The sequence below is a fragment of the Pipistrellus kuhlii genome, unplaced genomic scaffold (assembly GCF_014108245.1).
Source record: "Pipistrellus kuhlii isolate mPipKuh1 unplaced genomic scaffold, mPipKuh1.p scaffold_m20_p_4, whole genome shotgun sequence".
Taxonomy (NCBI): domain Eukaryota; kingdom Metazoa; phylum Chordata; class Mammalia; order Chiroptera; family Vespertilionidae; genus Pipistrellus; species Pipistrellus kuhlii.
Genome location: NW_023425540.1, coordinates 72,166,214 through 72,194,188, shown reverse-complemented (window position 1 = coordinate 72,194,188; position 27,975 = coordinate 72,166,214). Strand labels below are relative to the sequence as shown.

The window sequence follows — 27,975 nt, the reverse complement described above, 5'->3', positions numbered from 1 at the left end:
CTCGTGCCCCGAGTATGGACTACAAGTCCCAGCGGCCCCTGCAACCCCGCGCCTGCGCCCTGGCCGCCGGGACGCTACAATGGCGGCTGCGGTGGTGGCGGCCCCCGAAGTACTTCGGGAATGCGGCTGTAAGGGTATCCGGACCTGTCTAATCTGCGAGCGGCAGCGGGGAGGGGACCCACCCTGGCAGCACTCCCCACAGGTAAAAAGGCTGGGAGAGGAGACGCCTACAACTTTATCCTTCATAGGGGGAAACTGAGGCCCCGACTGACCGTCCCGGATCAAACCTTGTTAGGGGTCCTCGCAGTGGGATGTTGGGGCGAGGAGACGCAGGCTTTGAGGAGCGGGGAAGGGATTGGGACGTGGGTGCAGTCCGACCACAGCTCACCTCTGGGACCTGGCGGGAGTCTGACCGCAAACCCCTATCCCTTCCCCACCCCACCCCTCTCGTCGGGGCCTGGGAGTTTCACGGGCCCGCGGGGAAACGATATGGAAAGAGTAGAGGTTGCCGAAAACCAGGGCAAAAGTGCCCATAAGGCCTTGGATGGAAATGAGCAAGGAGGAAATTAATTCCAGTTAATTAACGAAAAAGGACTCAGCTTTTGAACTGGGCCTGGAGGTATTTAAGTTGGTTGATAGGGCTTTCCACCTGGGGAAACTGCTTGATTGACTATGGGCCTGGGGCAGAGGCGTGTGCTTGGTAGGTGGGTGATGCTTCAGGTGGGGAAGGTGAGGTCCGAGGGGCCTGACCACAGAGGGCCCCGTGTGTGGCCGCTGGCCGGGCTGGACTTGTCCTGGGCGTCTTGGAGAGCCCTGAAGGGTTTTAAAGGAAGTTACATGTGAATTGTAGAACAATCCTGGCGATGACCACAAGGGTGAGCTGAGGGTTTTTTCCTGGGGTCGTGTCTCCCCACACAGAAGAATGAGTTCCAGGGGCCAGAAGATGTAAGCAGAAGTGTGGAAAATTTATTACAAGCAGATTCAGACTCCCTGCACGGAGGGGTTGGGGGCGTGGGTAGGGACAATAATGGGCTGCCCCCAGAGCCTTGTAGTCCAGGGTATATATTTGCTACAAGCCTGCTCTATCACTACCCATGTCCTCACCTCATTGTTCTTGCCCAGCAACGGACCTGAACTTTCCCTGTTTCTATGTGACAGTATACCTTGGTGCTGCAGGCCCTCCCTTGGTTTCCCATGCTTCCGCTGTGTCCAGAAGCATTCTGTTATTTCAGCGTGGTTGGTTCCTGTGGTTAGGCTTGCCGTGCCTGCCCCTGCCGATGTTTTACCTGCCTTTGTTTTCCATTGGACCCCTGCCCCGTCTGCCTGCATTTCAAGCTAATTTCTCTCACTGGGTCCTCATAGGAAAGTATTGAGGCTGGGAAGCCAGTGAAGAAGCTGCAGTGTCCCTGGTGAAAGATCTTGTAGAGAACAGTATGAAGGTTTCTCAGAAAATTAAAAGTTGAATTACCATATGACCCAACAATTCTGGGGATATACCCACAAGAGTTGAAAGCAGGGTATCGAAGAAATATTTGGATGCCCGTGGTGGAAGCAACTGGTGTCATTGCTGGATAAATGGATAAACAAAGAAGAATACACACATACAATAGAATGTTGTTCAGCTTTAAAAAGGATGCTGATATATGTTACAATATGGATGAACCGTGAAAACATTATGCTAAGTGAAATAAGCCAGTCACAAAAGGACAAATGCCATATGATTCCACTTAGTACATTAGTTAGAGTAGCCAAAATCATAGACAGAAACTAAAATGGTGGTAGCCAGGGACTGGGGAAAGGAAAAAGGGGAGTTGTTTAATGTTTACGTGATTTTATTTATTTTTTAAAATACATTTTATTGATTTTTTACAGAGAGGAAGGGAGAGAGACAGAGTTAGAAACATCGATGAGAGAGAGTCATCGATCAGCTGCCTCTTGCACACCCCCTACTGGGGATATGCCCGCAACCAAGGTACATGCCCTTGACCGGAATCGAACCTGCGACCTTTCAGTCCGCAGACCAACACTCTATCCATTGAGCCAAACCGGTTTTGGCTGTTACGTGATTTTAGTTTTGCAAGGTGAAAAAGTTCTGGAGATTGATCACACAACAGTGAATGTACTTAACACACTGAATTGTACACTGAAAAAATTATTAAAGATGGTAAATTTTGTTATTTATATACTAGAGACCCAGTGCACAAAATTCATGCAGGGGGGGGGGGGTGTCCCTCAGCCCACCCTGCACGCTCTCCAATCTGGGACCCCTTGAGGGATGTCCGACTACCCGTTTAGGCCCCATCCTTCTCATAATTGAGGACTGCTGGCTCCCAACTGCTCACCTGCCTGCCTTCATGATTGCCCCTAATTGCTGCTGCCTGCCAGCCTGATCACCCCCTAACCACTCCTATGCCAGCTTGATTGATGTCTAACTGCTCCCCTGCCAGCTTGTTTGCCCCTAACTGCCCTCCTCTGCAGGCTTGGTCACCCCTAACTGCCCTCCCCTGCAGGCCTGGTCACCCCTAACTGCCCTCCCTTGCAGGCCTGGTCCCTCCCAACTTCCCTCCCCTGCTGGCCATCTTGTGGTGGCCATCCTGTGTCCACATGGAGACAGGATCTTTGACCACATGGGGACAGCTATCTTGATCTTGTGTTGGAGTGATGGTCAATCTGCATATTACTCTTTTATTAAATAGGATAGAGGCCTGGTGCATGGGTGGTGGCCAGCTGGTTTGCGCTGAAGGGTGTCCCGGATCAGGGTGGGGGTTCCCTTGGGGCATGGGCAGCCTGGGCAAGGGGCCTATGGTGGTTTGCAGGCCAGCCATGTCCCCTGGCTATCCAAGAGGAGGCCCTGGTATCTGGAATTTATTTACCTCTACAATTGAAACTTTGTAGCCTGAAGTGGAACCAAGCCTTCTGCTTGCTCCATGACTGCCGCCATTTCAGTTTGGATTTGTTTACCTTCTGTAACTGAAACTTTGTAGACCTGAGTGGAGGCCTACGCCAGCTAGGGCAGGCAGAAAGCTTGGCTTCCTCCATCACTGGGGAAACCCAAGCCTCCCCTTCCTGCTCTCTGTGGCCGCAGCCATCTTGGTTGGGGTTAATTTGCATACTTGCTCTGATTGGCTGATGGGCATGGCTGGTGGGTGTAGCAAAGGTATGGCCAATTTGCATATTACTCTTTTATTAGATAAGATTACCACAAAATTTTTTTTAAATAGCACCATAGGTCTGAACTATGTCTGGGACTGACACTCTGGGGGTAACATCTTCCCAACATGATGACTGGGGGATGAGCAAGATGTCTAGGATGGCTCCCACTTAAAAAAAAAAAAAAATATATATATATATATATATATATATATATATATATATATATATATATACATATATATATATATTATTGATTTTTCTCAGAGAAGAAGAGAGAGGGACAGAGAGTTAGAAACATCGATGAGAGAGAAACATCAATCAGCTGCCTCCTGCACACCCCCCTCTGGGGATGTGCCCCCGACGGAATCGAACCTGGAACCCTCCAGTCCACAGGCTGACACTCTATCCACTGAGCCAAACTGGTTTCTGCTGATGGCTTCCACTTTTAACATGTCCCATATGAGGCACCAGAGACAGAGGACATGGTGGTTCAAGATGGTGTGGTAGCCGAAACCGGTTTGGCTCAATGGATAGAGCATCGGCTTGGGGACTGAAAGGTCCCGGGTTCGATTCCGGTCAAGGGCATGTACCTTGGTTGCGGGCACATCCCCAGTAGGGGGTGTGCAAGAGGCAGGTGATTGATGACTGTCTCATCGATGTTTCTAGCTCTATCTCTCTCCCTTCCTCTCTGTACAAAATCAATAAAATATATTTTATAAAAGATGGTGTGGTAGCAATGCCTATGGAACATAAAAGGGGAGGAGGCAGAATTGATTGGTTAGGGAGGACCTCAGACTGCCATGTAAATCTGATAAAATCATGGTCAACTGTAGGGATCCGTTATAGGATTAAGCCTCGGACTGACCCGCTGGCAAAGCCGCCAACAAGTCCCAGTTTAGAGGGAACAGATCTCTTAGCATAATTAAGCTTGACCTTATACACTCCCTAGATTAGGGGTGTCGAACTCAATCAGAGAAGGGGCCAAAATCTAAAATCCAGCCTAAATCGCTGGCCGAATGGTTTACTGAACAGTCATAAACTGTCATTGTGATGGAAACGCAGCGGAGTGCAGTGATGACAGCGCGGTGCGGGCCACATTGCAAGGCCTGGCGGGACGGATTTGGCCCGCGGGCCTTGTGTTTGACACATGTGCCCTAGATCCTACCTGGTTAGCTAATGGGCTGTGGGAGATGCAGCAAGTGCTGCCAAAACAAGGTGAAACAAGAACATTGTAACTATGGTGACCACTATCTTGTTTACCTCAGACTATAAAATAAAGGCTCAGCTTGCAGTCTGGATCTATTCTGTGGCCTCAGCCAGGCACAGGAAGATCCACCTAAACCCAGCTTATTCTTTTGGTCTGTCTTTTCCTCATCCTTCGCTGGCCCTCAGGCTCACCGAATCCTTGGCTGTGCTGGCGTGGCACAGTCAACCCTGTGGGGAGCTCCAGAGCAAAGACTGTCCATTAGAGGAAGCCCATGTTGGGCAGAAATGGCCAGGTCCGTGCTGGGTCACTGGCTGGAAGCTGCACAGCATGAAGATGGCCTCTGCTCAAAACCGAGGCAGGTCCCGGAGGTACTACCATAAGAGATTGTCAGCCCAGCTGTCCTCTCGATGGCTGGCAAGTTCTGTTCCTTTTTTTTTTTTTTTTTTTGTAGCCATTCAATAGAGGATAACAAGTTAATTCCATTTACTATAAACATTATATATATATATATATATATATATATATATATATATATATATATATAAATTGATTTTTCACAGAGAGGGAAGAGAGAGGGATAGAGAGTTAGAAACATCGATGAGAGAGAATCATCGATCAGCTGCCCCTTGCACAGCCCCTACTGGTGTGCCTGCAACCAAGGTACATGCCCTAGACCGGAATCGAACCCGGGACCCTTCAGTCCGCAGGCCGATGCTCTATCCACTGAGCCAAACCGGTCCGGCAGTTCTGTTCTTTTTTGAAGGGAAATTCTGGCAGTGCCTCTGGCTGCCACAAAAGAGGGCAGAGCCCAAAGACATCCCCACCTGGACTATAGAGGGCTTCTCCCCTCTGGACTTCCAGCATGTGCTGCTCACCCCTGGACAGCCCCAGGACCCCAGCATTAGGGATAGCATATTTCAAACTCCTGGTCTTTTCACACCATCTTCTCCTTTAATTCTCCACAAGGCTGAGGACAGAAGATACCCTACAATGACCCAGAAACTGGACTCACAGGCTGATCCCCAGCCTCTGGCTAGTTCCTTAGCTTTGTTGAACCTTGGTTACCTCATCTGTAAAATGGAGAACAACGACAACAACCAAATGGTTATGCAGATTCTCTTTCCTTTTATGGATGAGGAAAGAGAGAGGGTCTTCCCCAGGAGGCACCCTGAGGCAGGGGTTTGCTCTCCCTCTAGACTCTAGCTGCCTTCCAAAGTGGCTTCAGGGGAGGATGACTCACTGGGCAGGGGCTGCTCCCCAGAGGCCCTTTGGGAGGGCACAGCTCCAGTGGCTCCAAGACCCTGTCTTTCTTTTGTAGAAAACACATCGTTTCGTTTACTATTCGGACACTGGCTGGGCTGTGGGGGCTGAGGAGTCTGACTTTGAAGGCTGGGCCTTCCCCTTCCCTGGCGTGACACTGATAGAGGACTTCGTGACCCGAGAAGAAGAAGCTGAGATGGTGCAGCTGATGGACCGTGAGCCCTGGAAACTCTCACAGTCCGGACGGAGGAAGCAGGTAGGTTGGCCCCAGAGCTAGGAAGGAGGGTCGGCCTGTCAGAGAGGATAGCCACTTTGCTGGGCCCTTTGACTCTCCTCCTGCTCAGGGCCCTCCTCATAAGCCATATCAGGTATATACCCAGCTTACTTGGCCAGCCTGCCTTCCCAGGAGAATGCCGTGAGCCAGGACTATAAGGAAGATGGACCCCAGCTCTTTCTGCTCTCCGCCAGCTGGCCTCGTGCTGGTCACTGCTGTCAGGGAGGGTTCCTTGAAAGGTGCCAGTGCTTTCCTGTCTCTAAGTTCTCTTCCCGCCAGTTTCATGTATTTTTGGGCCTCCAGGTCCCAGACCTCCTCTTTGGGACCTCAGCCCCCTCTTCTTCAGGCCCACTCCTCTCTGTCTGGGTCACTCCTGTTCCTCATCTCCAGTAATCCTTGCCCCCACCAGAACCTGTGAACCATCCATCCGGCCACCTGTTGGTTTTGTTTTTTAAAATATATTTTTATTGATTTCAGGGAGGAAGGGAGAGGGAGAGAAACATCAATGATGAGAGAATCATCGATTGCTGCCTTCTGCTCACCTACTGGGGATCAAGCCCCCAATCTGGGCATGTGCCCTGACCAGGAATTGAACTATGATCTCCTTTTCACAGGTTGATTTCAACCACTGAACCACATCAGGCAGGCATCCAACAACCTTTTCACTTTTCTCCTCCCATCATCTCTCCTTACTCTGTACTACAGCCAGTTATACCCTGTTTCCCGGAAAATAAGACAGTGTCTTATATTAATTTTTTCTCCCAAAGTTGCGCTAGGTCTTATTTTCAGGAGATGTCTTATCTTTCCATGCGCTAGGTCTTATTTTCGGAGGATGTCTTATTTTCTGGGAAACACGGTAGTTACTTCCTTGGGTGTCCCTCAACTTTTTGTATTTGCTTCATCATACTCTTTCTGCTCATCTACAGCCCTAGTCAAGTCCAGCTTCCTTCTCCCTCATACCCATGTGCAGCCTGCTGTCAGGTCTCCCCGGCTCTGGCCTTCCTGCTCCTGCAGTCATACGTACCTCCCGCAGGTCTTCACTTTGCTGCTGTCCTTCCAAACCTCTTTCCCTCCCATTGATGGCCTTGCCTCTCCGAGGAAACAGACATGTCTGCACACCCGCCTGCCAGCGCGGTGCGGTTCTCTTCTCACCGGTGCCCAGGGCTTCCCCAAGGCCCCTCCAGCTGTGTGGGGGTCCTTCCTCCTCGAAGTCCTTGTTCAGCATTGCTCCCCTCTCTCCCCAAGACGAAGTTTGCCTCAACTGGCTCCCCCCAGCTCCCAGTAAGCTCCACTTCTCTGCAACAGATTTGTTGTTCTCACTGTTTTGTGTTTTTTTTTAAATTAAATTATTATCTGTGTACATATTTTACCATTGCCCCCCCTCCCATACATACCCACCCTCCCCAGATTTTGTATCCATTGGTACTCACTGTTTTTGATTCCTCTCCTCCCATTCCTGCTTAACCCACTCAAAAACTGCTTCCATCCGTCACCTCCATGCTCTGAACCCAGCAACTGGTTCTCAGGGCTCAGTTCTTGGGCCTCTTTTCTTCCTGTTCCCGACATCCCCTTGCTGATCTTAATGAGTCATGGCCCTACACACCGCCGCTATGTTTTGGACTCCACGTTCATATCTCCAGCCCAAGTTTCTGTTTGTCAGACCCTAACCTGAGCTTTGGCTGTTTGCCCACACATGGCTCCCTGCAGTGTCCCCATCATGGCTCATTCCATCTTCCCCCTGTGCAGGCTGGAATCGTGGGTCTCTCCAGGTTTCTCTTTCTCATTAATTCCTGTCAGTTCATTCTTTCTTCAAAACCTATCTGAATCTGAGAACACCCTCCCCACCACTGCCAACACAGACATCCCAGCCCCCTTCCCTTCCCAGGATTTCTTCAGAGGGTTCCTGGGGCAGCCCTGACCCCTCTTCAGTCAGTTTTCAATAGAGAGGAAAGTAACTCCAGTAATGCCTCATCAGATCCTGCCACCACCTTGATACAAACCTCTGGGCCCCCCATCTTACACAGAAGTCCTCACAATGCTCTGGAAGTTAGTCAGCCTCTTTGTTTTCACTGCTGCTCTGGGGTGTCAGGCATAGCAGTCGCTCCAGCTTCCTCAGAGGCTCCATCCCCTCGAGCCCTGCCGCTGCACTCCCATGCCAGGCTCTGCCTGCTGCTCCTGGCGATGCCCTACCGGAGCTGCTCGCCGGGGACTCTGAGACATGCCAACCTGGAAGTAGCAGTTCCACCAGATGGAGCCACCCTCCACTGGAGGGGGACCGAGGAGGGCAGGAGTGGACAAATAAACATTCCCCTCTTTCATACTCAAGCAAAAGTCTGAGGCGTATTCTAGACCGTTCCTTTCCTTTTTTATTTATTTATTTATTTATTTATTTATTTTTTAAATATATTTTATTGATTTTGTACAGAGAGGAAGGGAGAGAGATAGAGAGATAGAGAGTTAGAAACATCGATGAGAGAGAGTCATCGATCAGCTGCCTCCTGCACACCCCCCACTGGGGATATGCCCACAACCAAGGCACATGCCCTTGACCGGAATCGAACCCGGGTCCCTTCAGTCCCCAAGCAGATGCTCTATCCATTGAGCTAAACCGGTCTCGGCTGGATTTTAGATTTTGGCCCCTTCTCTGATTGAGTTCGACACCCCTATTCTAGACCGTTCCTTTCTTTTTTTAGATAGAAGCCACATACCATAAAATTCACCCATTTAAAATGTACAGTTCTGCTTTAGCCAGGTTGGATCAGTGGATAGAGTGTCGGCCTGTGGACTGAAGGTTACTGAGTTCAGTTCTGGTCAAGGGCATATGGCCGGGCTGTGGGTTCAATCCTGTTGGGTTGTGCAGGAGCAGCTGATCAATGATTCTCATCATTGATGTTTCTGTTTCTCTCTCTCTCTCTTTCTGCCCTTCTCCTTTCCTCTCTGAAATCAATAAAAATACATAAAAACTGAAATGTACAATTCAGTGGATCTGTTTTTAGTATAGTCACAATGGCAAGGTAGTGTAATCATTACCACTAACTAGCTCTGGAATATTTTTATCTCCCCAAAGGAAGCCCATACTCATTAGCAGTCCCTCCCATTCCCCTGTCCCCTGGCAACCACTAATCTACTTTCTCTGTCTCTGTGGGTTTGGCTATTCTGGATGTTTCATGTACTAGTAAATGGGATTATACAATATGTGACCTTTAGTGTCTGGTGTCTTCACTTAGCTTAATGTTTTTAGGGTTCATCATTTTGCAGCATATACCCATGCTTTACTGCTTCTTATGACTAAACTCTTCCATTGTATGGATATACTCCCATCAGTCTGTCCATTCATCTGCTGGTAAACACTTGGGTTGTTTCTACTTTTGGCCATTGTGAATAGTGCTGCTGTGCTAGGTTCTGTGTGGACCAGGTAGAACTGCCATGTCACATGATCATTGTTCTTCCTGTGGTTCTGAACACCGGAGTTCCCACCTTAATAATGGTGTCTTGATTAGCCATCCCTCCCCTGCTGCTCATTCCTCCCAAGTCTCAACTTCTCGGTATCACATCCTGGATGCACTACCTGCACAGGGGCCTTTTGTCTCTGGCTCTGCTTTCTCGGGTATCTGGGCTAAGACATCCCTAACACTTCGTATCCTTGCATTATTAGTTCCCTTAGCATTTACAGCCATCTGATGTTTCCAGTTCATGTATACCTTTGTGGTGTTGGCCTCTTCCTACTGGGATGTCAGACCCACGAAGTCAGAAAATTTTCTTTTCTTGGTCACTGTGATTGAATTCTTTAGACCTAGTGTGTGATCACATTTCTGTAAACTCAGACATTTCTCTACTTCCTTTTTGTCCTCATATTTTAGGACTATGGTCCCAAAGTCAACTTTCGGAAACAAAAGCTCAAGACCGCTGGCTTCCAAGGCCTCCCCAGCTTCAGCCGGGAGATAGTGCAGAGAATGGGCCTCTACCCCGTCCTGGAGGACTTCTGGCCCGTGGAGCAGTGCAACCTGGACTACTGCCCAGAGCGGGGCTCAGCCATCGACCCCCATGTGGATGACACCTGGCTGTGGGGGGAGCGGCTGGTGAGCCTCAGCCTCCTGTCCCCCACCGTGCTGTCCATGTCCCGGGAGGCGCCCGGCAGCCTGCTGCTCTGCCTGGCCCCCTCCGGCTTCCCAGAAGCTTTGGAAGGTGTGATGGCCCCTAGTAGGTCCGTCCTGTGCCAGGAGGTGGAGGTGGCCATCCCCTTGCCCCGCCGCTCTCTGCTTGTGCTCACCGGAGCCGCACGGCACCAGTGGAAGCATGCCATCCACCGCAGACACGTCGAGGCCCGCCGCGTGTGTGCCACCTTCAGGGAGCTGTCGGCCGAATTCCGTCCTGGTGGGAGGCAGCAAGAACTTGGGCAGGAGCTCCTGCACATCTCTCTCTCCTTTCGGGGGAGACCCATGTGAGCCGCCTTCCTGGGGACAGGAGCTGGCATGGCCTGGCCCAGGTTCCAGCTCCAGACTTGACCCTTTGCCAGGACTGAGGGGAGCCCAGCACAAGGGTCTTCCTTCCCAGCTCGTTAGGTTTTCAGAGAAGACTGCGGACACCCTGACGCATGGCAGCGCAAGCCCTGCCGGGACCTGGTTTTGATGGGGATGTGTCTCAGGTCAGTCCCCTTTGAGCTGCACTGTGGCCACTTGTATGGGTTCAGTTGTCACAGTTTGAGGGAAGAGGCATCATTTGAGTTTTAAAAACTTTGGAATCACTTAAAACCATTTTCTCCTTTATCCATTTGTCTCAGCGAGGTTTCCTGGTGCCCCTCCCTGCAGTCCCTCCGTTTGGGTGGCATGCCAGATCACAGAGTGGAATTGGTAGAAGATCTGAGGCTATTAACCGAATGTCAACTGACATTCAGATTTCAGAGCTGGTGATAGTTTGCTTGACCCAGACTTGGGGTGCAGGATGCAGCAAGGACAGGGAAATCTGAGAGATTTAGCCCACATATAGGAAAGCAGGAACAGCTACCTAAATACAGGGGTGGGCTGGTGTCCAACTGGACAGCAATAATGCAGAGCCCTCCCTCGGCCTGGTGGCACTTGCAAGGAAGCTCCCAGGTTTTTCTCAGCCCAACCCACCTCCGCCCCATGTAATGATGTTAAAAAGTAGGGGGAAGTTTTCTTCAATCCCAGGATAGAACAGGTGGCTCTCTGGCTGGTGCTTGTGCTGTGTGCTCACGTGGATGGGTGGCTGCCCCCGTGGCTGGGCATGCCAGCTGTGGAGGTGGAGGGAGATGGCAGTGTTCCCTGAGTCTGCATGGCCAGCCCTCTCCCCTGTTGCTTATGTGACAAAATAGACACAGCTCACCCGCCACGTGCTGGGAGCCCGCCTTGAAGGACCAGTGCCCCCTCACAGCCTGGAAAGTTTCATGGTGGGCCCTGGTCTTCATGGTCACTCAGGAGCTTTTGAGAGCAGGAAGGATGGGGGAGGCACTGGCCACTGCACTGCCAATGAAGTGGTGTCATAGCTGCTGGCTTGGACTGGAGAATGCTGTGAAGACCCAGTGGACAGGCTGTGTGGGCTCCTAGTGGCTACTGAGTGGGGTCGGTGAGCTTAGGTGCTTACCTGCTGCTTCCTGAGTCAGCTCACTCAGTAGGCGGGTGAAGGACAGCTTCTTCCCAGGTCTGTAATCTCCATGCCAGCCCTTGCAGACCTAACACAGAGCACTTACTAGTAGATACAAGTCCAGCTGGAACCGATCTTGCTGCATCTGAGCAGGCCTGCAAGCATGGTGGGCTGCTCCATGGCGCCCAGTGGGGAGCCTCTGCCCTGAGAGGCTGGGCCTTAGAGCATCCCACCCCTGGATGGAGTCCGCAAGGTGCTCTGCCAATATGGGTGGGAATGGATGTTTGGGAAATGTTGCACTCCAACGCCTGTCAGGCAGAGATCTGTTTAGGCTGGGGAGTCACTCAGTGGAGAAGCCTGTTTCTCCTGCAACCTCCTAATGCTTGTCAGGTGTTTAACATTTGGCCCTCACTCCAATCCCGCAGAGCATGTTAGGGAATGCTTCATCACGTAGTAAAGTCGGTGATTCGAGTTAAGTCTGTCCTTGAAGCTGCCATGTGAAGACCTTCAGGCCCCAGGTGCTCACTGTCTCACCTAAGCCGCCCACTGCCCATGGGGTTGGGCTGGGGTCTGGCCAGGCTGGGGTGCTTCCTCCAGAACCGCTCCTGGGCACCACTGTACCTGCTGCCCTGTGTTTCTGAAGGACTGAGCCCAGCAGCCACAGCCTGGGGCACGTCTGCTTCACCCCCGTATTTTAGGGAGCTGTTCGTGCTTTCCTTCAGCACCAGATGCCTGTCTGTGCTAACGCTCTTGCAGTCTCAGACTAGAAGGTAAGAGTCTGTGGGAAAATTCTAGCATGGAAGCATCCAGTCCAAGGGGGGTTCCTACAGTGCCCTCTTCCAGAGTAAGTTGGGAGAGGCTACTGACATTCCTTAGCCTGCACTGTTGGGGAAACTTGGTGCTGGTTCCTGTTCGCAGGGTTGGGTAGTGGGGCCCAGGCTGGTCCTAAAGGGGCTGAGCTCAGTCTAGCGAGGACCCTCGGTTATTCTGCTGAGACTTGTGCAGAAACTGCCTGTACAAGTCTGCAGTTTTAAATGGGCCTCGAGTGCAATCTAGGCTCAGTCCTGTCTCACCTTACCCTGCTGGGCTCTGTCCAGAGCACTGTGGATGCTACCCCTCAACTTTTTGGAAGCATCTGAGTCAAGAATGAGTCTTCTCTCAGCAGATCAGCTGAACGGTAAGTGGGCCTGGCCACGGGCTTGCCAGGCTTGCTGGGGAAATGTCTGCAGTCAGTTTGCTGGCCCTGAGCTCTGTCCTGAGCCCAGGCCTTTGGTGCCTCAGGGACTAAGGGGTCCTCCCTCGGGGCTGCAGAGACAGTCTGGCCCCTGTACTGGCAGAACGTGTCATCTGCTTTGCACACCTAATTTCTAGGTCTGGCTTAAACTACCAGAAAATTAATAGCAGACAGAAAATCTTTCCTAGAAGAGCATCTACCTCATTGGGCAACTATTACAAAACAGAAAATCTGGGAGCTTCCTTGCGAGTGCCACCTGCCACCAGGCCAAGGGAGGGCTCTGCGTTACTGCTGCCCAGTGGACACCTGCCTCGGCCCAGAGCCACAGGCTCCTGGGGTGGGAGGAAGCCAGAGGGACCAGCACCGCAGTGGCTCTTCTGAAGGACTTCAGGCTGACCCTGTCCGCTGGACAGAATGATGCAGAGCCCTCCCTCGGCCTGGTGGCACTCGTAAGGAAGTTCCCAGGTTTTCCTCATAGTCCAACCCACCCTGCCCCATGTAATGATGCTAAAAAGTAGGGGGAAGTTCTCTTCAACCCCCAGGATAGCACAGGTGGCTCACTGGCTGGCGCTGGTGCTGGCTCAATGGCTCTGCTGGCACTCGGCTGTACTTGGGGCTGCCCTTGCAGTGTTTCTGGAAAGGAAGGGAGGAGAAACACCCAAGCCCCCTGTCTGTCTGTTCCAGAGAAGTCTCTGACCTGGGAAGCCTATTAGGACACTGGCCGGTGATCGCCAAAGGAGGCGGGAGGGGCTTAAGGACCCAGGATGCAGCAGACGCCAGGGAAGGACCAGCAGCTATCATGGCATTCCACACAGAACAGTGAGCAGTGTATAGCTTGTTTATTCAGTTCAATCCAGGGAAACTTTAAAAAATCCATATCCAGGACTTGGTTTGTACACCGTACATGACCCACACAGTGTCATGCATAATGAACTAATGAGCACACGACAGAGGACGACTACAGATGAACCCGGCCGCGGCTTCTGGCTTTATCCTCCACAGACCTTCCTAGAAGACACTAAAATGTGTTCTGCCCCCCGTTTCTAAAATAGAAACACTTCCACGTTGATGCTTCTGGTCAGGTACTAAATGGAGACTGTGTTCCACTTTGGAACTGGCCTCAAGTATTTGCAGGCCTTTGTTTTATGAGCACCAGGAAGGCTCTGCTCAGAGGGAAATGGGGCAAGCCCACGCTGGCCCCGGGCGGCCCATGGCGCCTCACCACGGAGAGGCCTGTGCTGGAACAGTCCTCAATCTCCTTAAACCTCCGGAATCCCAATTTCTAGCCTGTAATTTGCCAGCCCCTCCCCTACACTGCCCTGCAGAGCAGTTCCTGCGGCTCCAATGAGCAGCTTATCCTCCATCTCCAGACAAGCTCCGCAGCTCCCCTGAGGGTGTCCTTCCCCACCCCGCCCATCACCAGTCCCCAGACTCACTGTGATCTCCGTTCCCACAGAGACTCTGCCTCAGTCTCTAGAAAGGCTGGAGCTGGGAAAGCACTCTGGATGCGAACAGGAAGTCATAGGAACGTCACCCTCCCACTGTTGTAACGTGGTACGTGGCACCTTTCCTATACATGTGGCACTGTCATTGCGCACCTCATGTCTGACTTTGTGGTCAGGCCAAAAGCTCTGCCCATAGGTCAGGCATAATGGGCCCCCCCTGGCACTGGGGGTGTGCTTTCTAGTCCGGGGAACATGGGACTCGGTGCACCTGGCACACTTGGGGCAGTGGACCAAACAGCCCAGGAAAGTGGCAGCAGGAGTGAGCTCAGCACCACCCCGCGAAAGGCTCAGGCCAGAGTAAGCTGCTGCCTGCTCCCAGCTGTGAGGAAGAGCCCGCTAGTTTTGTCACTGCCAGGTCACTAAGTGGCTGTCTTGCAGTGATGCTGACATTCTTTTGCAAAGCAAACACATTAAACCAATTAAGCCTTTTCAACAAGGCTATGGGAAAGAGGAAACATGCACTAGAGAGCAAGCAAGTCATGACGGATGTCTGCAGACGGTACGAGGGACAGGCCCTTTAGAAGACGCCAGGGCGCTTCTCTGGCCTGGAGGGACGCCATGTCCAGGCTCCCTGTAAGTGTCACCAGTCAGCATTTCAGAGTTACAGGTTGAGGTTTATGTTCTCACCAGGCCACCCAGATCCCACAGAGATATTAGGCTGTTGGTAGAAATGCCATCAGAGCATGAAGTCCAATGAGGAAATGGCCTGCTTCTCCAGGTGGCTGCCAGCCAATGTGGTAAAGGTGGTTTTCAGAAGCAGCGTGGGGTAGAGCATGCTCACACGTAAGCTGAGCTGCAGCCTGTACGTGAACAGCCAAAGAACACGCGCTAGGGCAACCAGATCCCATGCTGCGCACGGCAGTAAACGCGCCGGCCGTGGCTCAGAGGCCGGGGGCCCAGAGGAAGCATATGTGGGGTTGTGCATTCTCTGCATTTGTTCCATCTCTTGAGCAAGACCCATGTTTGGCCTGCAGGGCAGTGTAGGACCCACGCTGGCCCTTGGTGCTACCACCCCTCGAGCAGACCAGGCCAACAGCCTTGTCTAGACAGGAAGTCCCCCAAGCACCCCTCTGCTGCCAGGCACCATGGGCAGCAGGGAGATGGGCAGGTTCTGCCACCTGAGCAAATGCCCCTGGCCTTCTGGGTCCAGAGCCTGGAGGGTCAGGCTCAGGGGGCATTCTGTGGCCAAGAGATGTAGGCCTCTGCTCTGCGGGCTCTTCCACCCTGGTAGCCTCGCTGGGTCAATGCGGCCAGGGCTCTAGGCTGGCTGGGAAGAAAGAATGTGAGCCCAGTGTGCTTTGGAGTCCCCCTTAGTTAACGGCCTCCTCGAGTAGGCTGCCCCAGACATGCTTCCCCAACTCTGCCAGGCCTCCACTCATGGAAGTCTCCCCCGGGCCCTGACAAGTCCGCCGCCTCCCGGAGTACCCATACCTGCTGGGCTGACATGTGCCCCAGGCTGCTGCCTTACCCTCAAGCCAGGCCACCCAACCCCCTGCAGAGCGGGGGAGGGAAGCACCAGGCCCAGCAGTAATCCTGTGCCCATCTAATTGCCACAATTCCCTACCTACCCTGACTCTCCCAGGCCTCCGCCAGGCTCCCGGCCCTGCTGGCCCTCCTCCCACATCTCTGGGATGACCGCAGCGCTGGAGCCCTGCCTGAGGCCCCAGGGCCAAGGCTCAGCCTTCCTTTGCCCTAAGCGCTTAGCAACAGAAACCAGTCTCTCCTTTAAGGACTTCCATTTTCTGAGGGGAAATGAGCCAGGTCTTACGGCATTAAGACAGGAGTAAAACTTTGGTGTTGAACTATCTGGCAGTGTCTAGGCAGCCCCGTGGCGATTTCCGTCTTTAAAATTCCCTCAGAAGCAGGCCATCGCTGCTGGCTCCCGGCCCCGGGAGGCGCGCTCACACCACCTGCAGGCCGCGCTCGTGCCCATCCAGCTGCACCTTGAGCTTGTGCAGCTCCTCGATCTCGCGGTTGTGCCGCTCGGTCTTGTGGCGCACCAGCGAGCGGTAGAAGTGGATGGTGAAGACCACGAAGATGAGACCCACGGGCACCATGATGATGGTGGACACGAGGGCGGCCTGCCAGCCGGTGTGGCCTCCGGGGCCGGGTGCGGGGCCCGGCTGGTGGCGTGCATCCACGGGCAGGAACTTGATCCAGCAGAGCAGCACGACCTCGGCCAGGAAGAGCAGGATGCCGAGCACGGTGGAGAAGCCCCAGGCCAGCTCGATGTAGGGGTGCATGCGCTCGTGCGGCGACTCGCTGATGGAGTTGAGGTTGTGGATGTTGCTCACGGCCTCCACGTTGGGCAGGATGCAGGTGCTGATGAGCAGGGCGAAGAGGTGCACGGCCACCAGCACCGTGGTGCAGGCGCTGAAGGCGATGAGCAGGGGTGGCGGGTACTGGTACTGCGTCTCCAGCTGCACCTCCACCATGGCCACCTGCAAGGCAGAGCGGATGCTGCTGGGCTGGGCAGGCACCTGCCAGGCCCTTGCAGAGCACAGGACACCCTCTTCGCTGCTCAGCTATTTTGAATTTGCCTTTTTTTCTGATTAGCTAAAGAGGATCTCACTGAGAGAAAACCTGAAAGTACAGAAGAGACTAAAGAAGCACCATGTGGTGCAAGTCACCCCCCAGGTGCCTTCCCAGACATGGAATGTCCGGTGTATTTGAGGTGCCAAGCTGTGAGCCAGGGCAGAGGCCACCCTTCCCCGGGACCATGGGCTTTGCTATGCTATCAGAGCCAGGCTGCAGTGTGGCTTAGCTGCAAAAAAAACAAAACCCTGTTTTTTTGTGTGTTTTTTTTTGTTTTTTTTTTTTAAATATATTTTATTGATTTTGTACAGAGAGGAAGGAGAGAGACAGAGAGTTAGAAACATCGATGAGAGAGAGTCATCGATCAGCTGCCTCTTGCACATCCCCCACTGGGGATATGCCCGCAACCAAGGCACATGCCCTTGACCGGAATCGAACCCGGGACCCTTCAGTCCCCAAGCCGACGCTCCATCCATTGAGCCAGACCAGTCTCGGCAAAACCCTGTTGTTTTAAAAAATAAAAATGGACCTTTTAAAGGGTTAAAAAAAACCACACACACACAGGTTCCTGATGGTGCCCAGACTCAGAGCTGCAAACCCAGCCGGCCTCACACAGACCACAGGGTGCATCTCTCAGCTGGCACCAAAAGCCAGAGAGAAACTGCATGTATGTCTAACGGCCAGGACATGAGGGCCATGCGAGGAGGGGCAGCTGTGGGGAGGAGGGTGGGCTGGGAGAGTGAGCTGAATCATCTAGTCACAGGATGCCAATGGGTAACGTCCAAACGGATAAAGAACAGCAGTCTCCAAATGCCATTTGGAACCGTGCGGACAGAAAGCTGCAGGAGGCGGCCTCGGAGCGGAGAATACGGCGGGTCTGCTGGGATTGTGACAGTACAGCTGCCCTTGAGCAGCATGGGAGTGCTGGGCGCACCCACCATGTGTAAGTGGACTTGTGCGTTCAAACCCATGTTCAAGGGTCAACTGTATTTAATTTCTAAACTCTATACATGTAATAAATGATAAAAATTATTTTTTAAATGAAAGGGGGAAAAACAGACACAGAGGGAACCAGAAGAAGCCCAGCTTATCTCTGTAGCACAGAATGATTATAGCCACTTAGGTAGTATAGTGGTCGGCAAACTGTGGCTTGTGAGCCACATGTGGCTCTTTGGCCCCTTGAGTGTGGCTCTTCCACAAAATACCACGGCCTGAAAGAGTCTATTTTGAAGAAGTGGCATCAAAAGAAGTTTAAGTTTAAAAAATTTGGCTCTCAAAAAAGAAATTTCAATCTTTGTACTGTTGATGTTTGGCTCTGTTGACTAATGAGTTTGCCGACCACTGAGGTAGTACATGCTCACCCCAGGCCCTATGTGGCTTTCAAACTACAGACTGAGCAACACTCCTGCCTCTGCCTCTGCCTCTGCCAGGTCAGACCCCATCCTTTCAGAATAGCTCCCTCCGAGGCACAGCACCCTAACACCCCCCTCCCAGCACTCAGCACTGGGACCTCCCCAGGGGAGGATTTAGTCCAGGTCAGTAAAAGGGCTCTGGGACTCACCAAGGCCCTTCTCCCAGGTGCCTGACAGTAAGATATCAAACAAGAAAGGGGGTGGGGTGGGGCAATAAGAGAAGCCAGAGGGAGATTTTTCCACCCACTGTGTTTGCCTCCTAGATCTGAGTCATCCCTGTTTTTAAAAATTAACAAGAGCCCAGCTGGTATGGCTCAGCAGTTGAGCATCGACCTATGAACCAGAGGGTCACAATTCAATTCTCAGTCAGAACCCATACCTGACTGGGCTGGGTTATGGGCTCAATCCCCAGTAGGTGTACAAGCAGCAGCGGATCAATGATTCTCATCTTTGATGTTTCTATCTTTCCCTCTCCCACCCTGAAATAAATAAAATATATGTTAAATTAACAAGAAGGATGTCACAACTTCTAGAAACTACCACCTCTTAGAGTGAGCACTTCATCTTTGCAGTGGAGATGGAACATTTGGTAGTTAAAAAGACGATACAGCAGGCCCAGTGGACCGTACCTGAACAGGAACCCAGCAATAAATACTGCTCCAAAAAGATAGTAGCCCATGGCAGGAGTTGAAGGGTGTCTTTTCTCAGTGCCCCTGTGGCCTGGGTAGGCTCTGGCCCAACAAAAGGATGTAAACCACAGAGGGCACCGAGATAAGAAACAGAGGCCTACAAGGAAGCAGTTGCATTCTGCCTCAAGAGGAGAAAAAGCCAAAAGGCCATTTTTCATTTTGTTTATGCAAAGAGGTTTCAGATCACGGGTTCTCTGTGTTAGAATAAACATTAAGAAATAGCCAAGACCGGTTTGGCTTAATGGATAGATAGAGCGTCGGCTTGGGGACTAAAGGGACCCGGGTTCGATTCCGGTCAAGGGCATGTACCTTGGTTGCGGGCATATCCCCGGTGGGGGGTGTGCAGGAGGCAGCTGATCAATGACTCTCTCTCATCGATGTTTCTAACTCTCTATCTCTCTCCCTTCCTCTCTGTACAAAAATCAATAAAATATATTTAAAAAAAAACAAACATGAAGAAATAAGCTTAAGGTTGGGTGTAAGTACTTATTGTTTTGCAATTCTAATTAGGGAATACATAGTATAACGAGAGGACTCCACCTAGCACACTGCCTATTTTCATTTGTCCATGTCCCTGCCCTTATTTGGCCATGCCAGCATGCTATCTGAGGATCTGTATTGGTCACTTCTTTCTCCCAAGCTGCACCGCAGTCTGAATAGCTATCTGATTTACTGGTCTTTAATCTGCTCTTGACTTGGCTCCTTGCTGTGTCACTGCTATGGCGGAATCTCAGTGCATGTTCGGTGGGGCAGCCTCCCTGAGAAGGATTTTCTAAAAGAGAAGGCAAGGGCACTGTGTGGCTTCTAAAATGCATCCCCAAGCTGCTTAATGAAGCACTTGCTGGTGCACAGCAGATACTCCATAAACGCTGAAGAATGAATTACTACTGGGAAGCCTGACCGCCGCTGCCAAGCAGTGAGAGCACTCTGGGCCCACCATTCTCATCCTGAGAGCACTTCATACCTTTGAAGGCTGCCAGTGCATCTCAAACTCCTCCTCCAGAAGCCACTGTTTGATAACTTATTCAAGGGCTAGTTTCAAATTCTGAATGAGTGGTTTAACTTGGATGAGCATTTTGTTGGCTGGAAAACAGGATTTCCTAAGTTTGGAAATCCAAATGTTTGGAAAGCCAGGGTCTAAAAAGACAGCTGCAGACAGGACGTAATTTCCCAGACCCAAGCCCCACACAGAAAGGAAACTCACTCTCTGCATTATGTTGTGCAATACTTCCCGGAGTTCATTTAGCAAAGTTAAATAAGTATAGGTGAGCAAAATGTAATGCAATACTGTACTTCTTCTGTGGCACCACAAAAAAAATAAGTTCTAATTTTAATAGTGATGTTTAAACTTCTCACACACATTCTTTAAAATTAAGCTTGAGAAAATTCCATCTTTATATATATATATTTTAAATTGAATTCAGAGAAAGGAAGAGGGAGGGATAGAAACATCAATAATGAGCCCTACCTGGTTTGGCTCAGTGGTTAGAGTGTCGACCTGTGGACTGAAAGGTTTGATTCCAGTCAAGGGCACATGCCTGGGTTGCAGGCTCAGTCCCCAGTGGGGGACATACAGGAGTCAGTTGATCAGTGATTCTCCCTCATCATTGATGTTTCTATCTCTCTCCCCCTCTCCCTTCCTCTCTGAAATCAATAAAAAATATATATTTAAAAAAAAATGAGAGAAGCAATGATCGGTTGTCTCCTGCACTGCCCCTACTGGGGATCGTGCCCTGACCTGATAGTGCCGTAAACCTGGTCTTTTTAATGTGATGGAAACCACAGAAAGAAAATCACTCTGAGCCTAAGTTGTGCACCATGTAATTGCACACTTTTGTAATTATGGTTAAGAAAACATGCCGAAACCGGTTTGGCTCAATGGATAGAGCGTCGGCTTGGGGACTGAAGGGACCCGGGTTCGATTCTGGTCAAGGGCATGTACCTTGGTTGCGGGCATGTCCCCAGTGGGGGGTGTGCAAGAGGCAGCTGATCGATGACTCTCTCTCATCGATGTTTCTAGCTCTCTATCTCTCTCCCTTCCTCTCTGTACAAAAACAATAAAATATATTAAAAAAAAGAAAAAAAAGAAAAGAAAACAAAAACACAAGACCTAAAGAAGCTTTGCTTTAAAGTAGACCTAAACCCAAATTGACTGCCTCTCGGTTTGGTGACCTCTGCCTCACCCTGTATGAAGTCATGCCCTGACTGTGTAGGGTGTCATTTTTCCAAAGGTGGCCCTGCTGATGACCAACCCAAGCATGCCCTCGTCAGAGCAATGACCACAGTGGCTCACTCTGACAGCTTTTTATTTCCTGCACTACCAATTTGACAACTGAGTTTCTGGACTACAGAGAAAAAACAACTGTCTTTACATAAAAAATAAACCCCCTGCTTCCGGCCCACTAGGACCTCTGAACATACACCAGAGAGGCTGCCACAGCCCAGCAGTCTGACTCCTACACCTGCATCCTCAGGACAGTTCCTAAAGGGATTGGGTTGAGGCTTTGGAGTCAACAGTGCCCTCAGTTTTGCCTGAGATGGACTCTTGTCCTGGATTGTCTTGGGGATGACTCAGAAGGAAAGCCACAGGAGGGCAGCTGGGAGTGAGGCCAGAGGCTCTGATTAGTCACCCAGGAGGCCACATTTGGGGGCATCTGCACCGCAATTGGGCTACACTGCATAAACCCAAACCAGTCCACAGTTCCTGCTCGAGTCCTGGAGATTTCCAAACTCTTGGGTGGCCCCTGAGATGGGCAGATGTGGGTACTTTTCTCCAGGAAATCTGTATTCTAAAGCTATTTTAATTACCACCCTAACTTCCTTGCCAGGCAAATACTATGTGAATGTGAGGGTGGCTCTTTCCGTGGCTGAGGCTTGGGAACTCGCCTGTGTGCCCCAGCAGCCCCTCTGGTTGACAGAGCAGTCAGTCACCTTGGAGGAGATGGGATGTGGGGGAACTTCCTAACGGTCCACCCTGGCTGCCAGTAGGGCCCAGTGGGAGTGCCAGAGCCCATTTTGCAAGCTACGTTCCCACCACGTGTTTGCACTCACCATGGCAAAGCCTGAGAGGAGAGCAGAGGTGCGGCTGGAGGCTTTCAGCTTGGCCCTGCTCAGGTAGAGCTTCCTCCAGGAGAGGGCCTGCACGGAGTGGTGGTTGGAGGTGACCAGTTCCAGGTAGCTGCGGCGGACCCAGTCCCGGTAATCCATGCCCTTGTGGCCAGGCTCAGGGCAGGCGGGGGTGGAGGGGTCCACAGGCACATTGAGCTCAGCACTCATCATGGGAGCCAGGCTGGGGGCAAAAGAGGCACACACTCAGGAATCCCAAAGGGTTTCTGGGGCCTGGAACCCCCAGTTTGTCTTCTCTGGGGGCCCGGCACTGGCGCCATGGGGGCCAGTGGCGTGTGAGTGGGGGCCCTGGTCTCTGATGCAGTCCCCACAGGTGGACCGTTTGTAGGAGAGGCGACTCAGGAGTGCATTTCCAAGAGCCACGACAGTGTTCAACATTGTTCCCGCCATCCCGAGCTCAGAAGGGTTCCAGTTGAGTGTGGCTCTGGGTGAATGGAATTCCAAGGTTGGCCAAGAGCACCTAACAACATCCTCCAAGTTGCACCAATCTTTAGGGAGTAAGGAGCTGTAGCATTTAGAAAGATCCAAGGACCTCAAGTTACCAAGTCTGGATTTGACCCAACTGTGTGATGTTGAACATAACACCTGACCTTGCTGACCATCATCTTCAAATGAGGACATCCCCACCCTACAGGGCTCTTGACAAGATACAGGACCTGTAGACTCAACTGCTTTTCAATGTCCAGGTGTCAACGTGAACTACACTTTTCCAAGTAGCTGCTATAAATCCAACTTAAATTTTCTTTTTCTTTTTTTATAAACCCTCCTGTGGGGGCCTGACTTTCAATAGATCAAAGCGAAGGAGCTGCTCTGCTATATACAGAGCAGGTCAGGAATGATGTAAACGTGCATTGCATGCTGGGCAAAAAGGCAGCCCCCTTTCTGGCTGTGCCCCATTTCACCCGAGGAGGGGCGCTCCCCACAGGACCCCGTCCCACAGCAGCCAGCTGGCTGCCCATGTGGCTGCTGGGAGACCAGCTGTAGGAGGGCAACGGAGGCTGGAGGAGCTGCCTAGCATTCTGCCTGGGCAGGATTCAGAGAGGTTAGTCAATCCCACAGATGGCTCACTGGCTCCTTCGCCAAGCCCATACTCCAAATGTCCAAACTGGCAGTTCCAACTTAATGTTAATTCGCCCCAAAATACTTGGTTTATTTATCTAAAGTACAGACACATCCAGGCTGCAATGGAAACATTTAACAAAACAAAAAATTAAACCCAACTGAATGTATATATATAAAAAGCCAGCAACAGTAACGCCATAACAACCAGTTGCTATGACGCCCACTGTGGCCAGAGAACCAGCCAATGAGATACATATGTCTCTTTTTTTCCCATTGACCCAAGTGCTCTCTATATGGTTTGCTGAGGCTGATCCCTGGCCAGCATTGCAGCTTTACTTATTCTTCTGCTCAAACCTGCTTTTTCCCATTGTTCCCAGTTACTGTTCTCAAAAATGTCCTTTAATAAGTACTGCCCACTATCGGACTCTCCCAGGGTGGGGCTGGCAGGCCAAACACCCAACCAACTTCCCCCTGGCCGCCCCACTCCTGATAGCAGCCCTCACCTGAACAGGGGGCAGGGCTGGCCACCCAACCCCCTGCAGCCCCTCCCCCTGGTTGGCCCTGCCCCTGATAGGCCCCCACCACCTGATCAGCCTGCAGCCCCTCCCCCTGCCTGGCCCACTCCTGATCACCACCTCCCCAATAGGGAGTTGGTCACCCTGTCAACCTCATGCAGCCCCTCCCCTTGCCTGGCTCCACCCCAGATAGGCCCCCTCACCTGATCAGGGGCAGGGCCCTGCCAGCCAGCCACCCATGGCCCCTCCCTATGGCTGGCCACGCCCCTAATTGGTCCCTCAATCCCAATCAGGGATGGCCCCTCTACCCACCCAGCCTGGCCCTGATTGGCCCCAATCAAGGCAGGCCGGCTGGCCAATCTCCCGCCATCTCCTCCTCCTGATAGGTCCAGCCCAATCCACCCTGATTGGGGCCAGGCGGCCAGACCCACCGGAGCAAGAATTCGTGCACTGGGCCTCCAGGGTTTCATAAAGACACTAGAGGTCCAGTGCACGAACTGGTGCACAGGTGGGGCCCCTGCCCGGTGGTGGAGCTCCCAGGTGAACTCCTTGTTGAACTCCCAGTGGAGGGGACAATTTGCATATTATTATTATATAGGATGGAAAATGGAGACAGACCCCTGGAGTCAACCCAGGAAGAAATCTGGTGTGACAATTACATAAATGAAGATCAGAAGGACTGATCTGTCAAGATTTGTGAATTTAAACCCAAATCTCCACTAATCCAAATAGGGATTGGTGGTCTCCTGTGGTCCAAGGGGCTGGCCGTTTGGCAGCAGGTTGGGATCAGTCTAATTAATCTGCAGGGAAAGTTTCAAGGGCACAGGCGCCTCACAGCTCAGTGAGCATCAGATATTACCTTGGGCATTTAGGCCCTGATAGGCCTCATGAAAAGCCTTCGTAAGGCGATTAGAAACAGATAAGGGTTTCTGGATCCCAGGGAGCATGGCTGGGGATGGGGGTGGGGGAGTCAGGGCTGTTTACCAAATGTCAGCATCTGAGAAAATGCCCCACACCTGACCCATGCCAATCTCTAAGAGGGTTCCGTGGGAAGGCCCAGGGAGTTGGAAGAGCTGTTTTGGGGTGCCTTCCTCTTTGCTCACTGCCCGGCTGTGGAGACCGCCTTTTACTGGCCAATAGGACCCTGGGGAACGGTTCTGTGCTCTTCTATTCCTGCCAGAGATGTCAACACTAGGAATGCCTTCCTGGAAGCATCGAGGCCCCCTTGCCCGCGTCTGCAGCCAGCAGCACTACTTTCAAGTCCTTTAGTAACTGGAAGGTCCCTTCCCTCGGGGGAGAATCCAGAGGACGCTGCTTACGAACCAATCCCTTGGCTAGCTCCAAATAATTTAGGATGGCATCATCTGGAAATGCACTTTTCCTTCCATTTTTCTACATGTAACAGAAGGGATAAAGACAGTGTGCTGCATGTGGAGGTGTAGAAGGCACAACCTTTGCCCCCCTCCGAGTATCCGTCTCTCCATCCAACATCCTGCATCGGAGATGTTTACTGGGCCCTAAAGTAAGACAGCACTTGACATTTTCATCAGAGATGAAAAAGGCAAGAACCCTGTGAGTTCCTGTGTCCAGATGGGAACAAGATAAGGGGTGATTCTCAGTGGATGAGCTAAATGCTTTTTTTTTTTTTTTTTTTAATATATTTTATTGATTTTTTACGGAGAGGAAGGGAGAGAGATAGAGAGCTAGAAACGTCGATGAGAGAGAAACATCTACCAGCTGCCTCTTGCACACCCTCTACTGGGGATGTGCCCGCAACCAACGTACATGCCCTTGACCGGAATCGAACCTGAGACCTTTCAGTCCACAGACCGATGCTCTACCACTGAGCCAAACCAGTTTCAGCAAGCTAAATGCTTTAGGGGAGGGGGTGAGAGGGCCTAGGAAGCAGAGGAGGTGCTGGCTGCCTCAGCTTTGGGCAGGGAGAAGGTCCCTTCTAGGGAGCAAGGATAGGGGATGAGGACATAGGTAGTGAAGGCAGTGTTGGCAAAGAGGGACTCTCCCTCAAAGACAAAATGCTACCCACATGGGAGGGCTCTGAGAGGCAGGGAACATGGCAGGAAGATGGCTGCAGAGTGGGGGCAGGGGTGTGTGTCAAGGAAATGGGGGAGGGGCAGGATGCAGGAGTACTGGAGCTCAGGGCAGCGCAGGCAGTGTGACTGCTGGGCTTTCTCTGGCGGGACACAGTATGGCTCACGGAAGAAGCCAATAAGGGAAACAATCTGGAATCAGCCTGATCTGTGTGCCAAATGAAATGGCAGGAGGGCCTGGCAACCTCCAAAAACACAGAGGTAAGTACGGGGTGAAGAAGAGGGAAGTTCTGGGGCCATCCGTGGGCAGGGGCTGGGCTCAAGTTCCAGAGTGGAGGTGGTGGCCTCCTGGGAGCGGTCAGTCCCAGCAGCCCTGGGACCACCCTCCGAGAGGCAGGGGTGGGAAGGAAGGGCTGTCTGCTGGGAGCCTGGGACCTGAAGACAGAGAAGCCACTTCCTGCAAAGGCGCAGCCAGACCTGATTCAAATCCACCCTATCTCTGCCAGCCCCACTGTCCTCCTTACACCAGGGGTCCCCTGCCCCCCCCCCCGCGGGGGGTGGGGGGAGAGACAGAGTTTGGTCCTCACACTCAACTGGGGTAGGGGGTAAGGAGGAGCAAGCTGGAGCCTGACATTTCAGTCAGGTGTCAGGGGCTCCAAAGGATGCTCTCCTGGTGAAACCTGGAAGGGTCTTTCTTTATAAGGGAAGTCAGAAAAGGAGGTTTGGTACCTTAACTGGGTCTCTCTCTACATTAGCAGGCCTGTTTGAAACACACCCAGGGGGTGGGTTTGGGGTTTGCCCATCTTAACTTCCTTTCAGCACCTGGGGCGTGAGCAATGATGAGCGAGCGCAGACACATCTGTGTCTCATTCTCTCTGTCTTTGTCATACCTGTGGGGGACGGAGGCCCAGCAGTGCCCACAGGGTCTCCCAGAAGGTCCATTTGCATCTGCATCTCCGTCCTGCCCCCAGGGCCCCAGACGCCGCCAGACCGGACTCGGCCCGCGCCCCCGACTTCCCTGTCTTTCGGCGCCGCAACCCGCCCGGGGTCCCGCGGCGTTAGGGTCACCTGGCCGCCACCCACCCCATGGCGAGCCCGCCCAGGGGAGAGCCCGTCCCTCCGCTGGTGCGATCCGGCCCCGCGGACGGGCGAGGACCCGGCTGCCTCCTCCAGACCCCCAGGACGCGCACTCACCGCGCTGCTCTGCCCGTCCTGCCCGGCTCGGCTCCGGCGCGGCTCCGGCTCAGCCCTGTGGCCCCGTGGCCCGGCAGGGCGCAGAGCGCGGCCCCCGCCTCCTTCCGCCGGCCCCGCGGGGTCCCCTCCGCCCCGCCCCGCCCCGCCGCGCCCCGCCGGCTGTCCCGCCCCCGCCGGCCGCCGCAGCGGCTGCCCGGGCAACGGCGCGCTGGCGTCACGTGACCCGCCCCCGGGCGAGCGGCGGGCCACGTGACCCTGTGGGGGGCTCGTGGCCCCTCCTGGGGGGTCCCAGGGAGCCCCGCCGGCTCTCCGTTCCCGCCCAGGCCCGAATTCCCTCAGCCGGAGCGCATCTCCCTGGTCCCCGGGCGCGCCCGGGCAGCAGCGGACAGGGATTGGCGCAGCGGCGGCGAGGCGGGCCGGAAGCCCGGGCATCCTTCGCTCTCCCGCCCGGAGGCCAGCCTCCCTGCGCCCCGGTGACAGGACAATAAGGCTGCGCTGTCTGACCCTGGGTCTGGCCAGCTGGTCCAGGGCTGGGTGGGGCTGCCTTTCCGCGGGGTGTGGGTCTCAGCGCAGAATGGGACCACATGCTTTCCAGGGTCAGTCCCAGAGGATGCCCAGGACCCATCGTTGGCCGTAAAGAGGATGCCGAGAGGCCAAAAGGGCGCATCCTGCAAAGAGAGGGACCAGGAATCCCGTTCTGTGACTACAGGGTGGGCAGGGGTGAGGGGAAGAACGTGGGGGAAACGGGTGGAAGGGCAGACTGGGAAGGGCCCAGACAGCCACGCGCAAGTTTGCCTGGGTGGACGGTGGCATACGCAGATCGCGGGCTGGAGCTGTCAGGTGGTCACCAAAAGCGCACCCCCATCCCCGCACACCCTCCTCCATCCCGGGTCTCCCAGACCCTGTGAAACCCGCGGGGACCTAGCCCGGGGACCGCACGCTCGGGATTCTAACCCTTGTGACCACGCGCGGAGAGCTAATCTAGTGTTCTCAGATGTAAGGCACCTGGGGTGAAAATGTCTGTGTTGACCCAGCCACTTCCATCCGCTGCTGCAAGGAATTTCTCATCCGAAATGGTGAACTCACCGATTTCACAATCTAAGTAGATAAGCAAACAGGACTGTTCTTTTCAGGAAGTGCACACGAATGATTTACCACCA

At 52.9% G+C, this 27,975-nt stretch overlaps 2 protein-coding genes across 4 annotated transcripts; one reads left to right on the top strand and one right to left on the bottom strand.

The window, feature by feature from the left end:
• Positions 1-33: 33 nt before the first annotated feature.
• ALKBH4 (alkB homolog 4, lysine demethylase) lies at positions 34-10,660 on the top strand. Its single transcript, XM_036408979.2, has 3 exons — positions 34-202; positions 5,679-5,876; positions 9,755-10,660. Exons 1-3 carry the CDS (start codon positions 80-82, stop codon positions 10,337-10,339), a joined length of 906 nt encoding a protein of 301 aa, XP_036264872.1. The 5' UTR covers positions 34-79; the 3' UTR covers positions 10,340-10,660.
• A 2,893-nt stretch (positions 10,661-13,553) lies between these two features.
• On the bottom strand, positions 13,554-27,676 carry ORAI2 (ORAI calcium release-activated calcium modulator 2). 3 transcript variants are annotated; one of them, XM_036408981.1, is made up of 3 exons: positions 26,816-26,935; positions 21,922-22,159; positions 13,554-16,675 (listed from the first exon to the last, which is right to left on the bottom strand). In XM_036408981.1, exons 2-3 carry the CDS (start codon positions 22,147-22,149, stop codon positions 16,136-16,138), a joined length of 768 nt encoding a protein of 255 aa, XP_036264874.1. In that variant the 5' UTR covers positions 22,150-22,159; positions 26,816-26,935; the 3' UTR covers positions 13,554-16,135. The 3 variants fall into 3 exon arrangements, with proteins under 3 accessions (XP_036264874.1, XP_036264876.1, XP_036264873.2); XM_036408983.2 differs by lacking the exon at positions 26,816-26,935 and adding an exon at positions 19,835-19,953 and having other exon boundaries at positions 21,922-22,052; XM_036408980.2 differs by lacking the exon at positions 21,922-22,159 and having other exon boundaries at positions 26,816-27,676.
• Positions 27,677-27,975: the final 299 nt, after the last annotated feature.

Excerpts from the sequence above, each read along its gene's own strand:
- ALKBH4 (XM_036408979.2), top strand. The coding sequence starts at position 80 with ATGGCGGCTGCGGTGGTGGCGGCCCCCGAAGTACTTCGGGAATGCGGC. Across the intron at positions 203-5,678 it reads CCTGGCAGCACTCCCCACAG|AAAACACATCGTTTCGTTTA; the intron begins GTAAAAAGGCTG and ends TTTCTTTTGTAG. Across the intron at positions 5,877-9,754 it reads AGTCCGGACGGAGGAAGCAG|GACTATGGTCCCAAAGTCAA; the intron begins GTAGGTTGGCCC and ends CTCATATTTTAG.
- ORAI2 (XM_036408980.2), bottom strand. The coding sequence starts at position 27,247 with ATGCCCGGGCTTCCGGCCCGCCTCGCCGCCGCTGCGCCAATCCCTGTC. Across the intron at positions 16,676-26,815 it reads AGGACGGGCAGAGCAGCGCG|GTGGCCATGGTGGAGGTGCA; the intron begins GTGAGTGCGCGT and ends TCTGCCTTGCAG.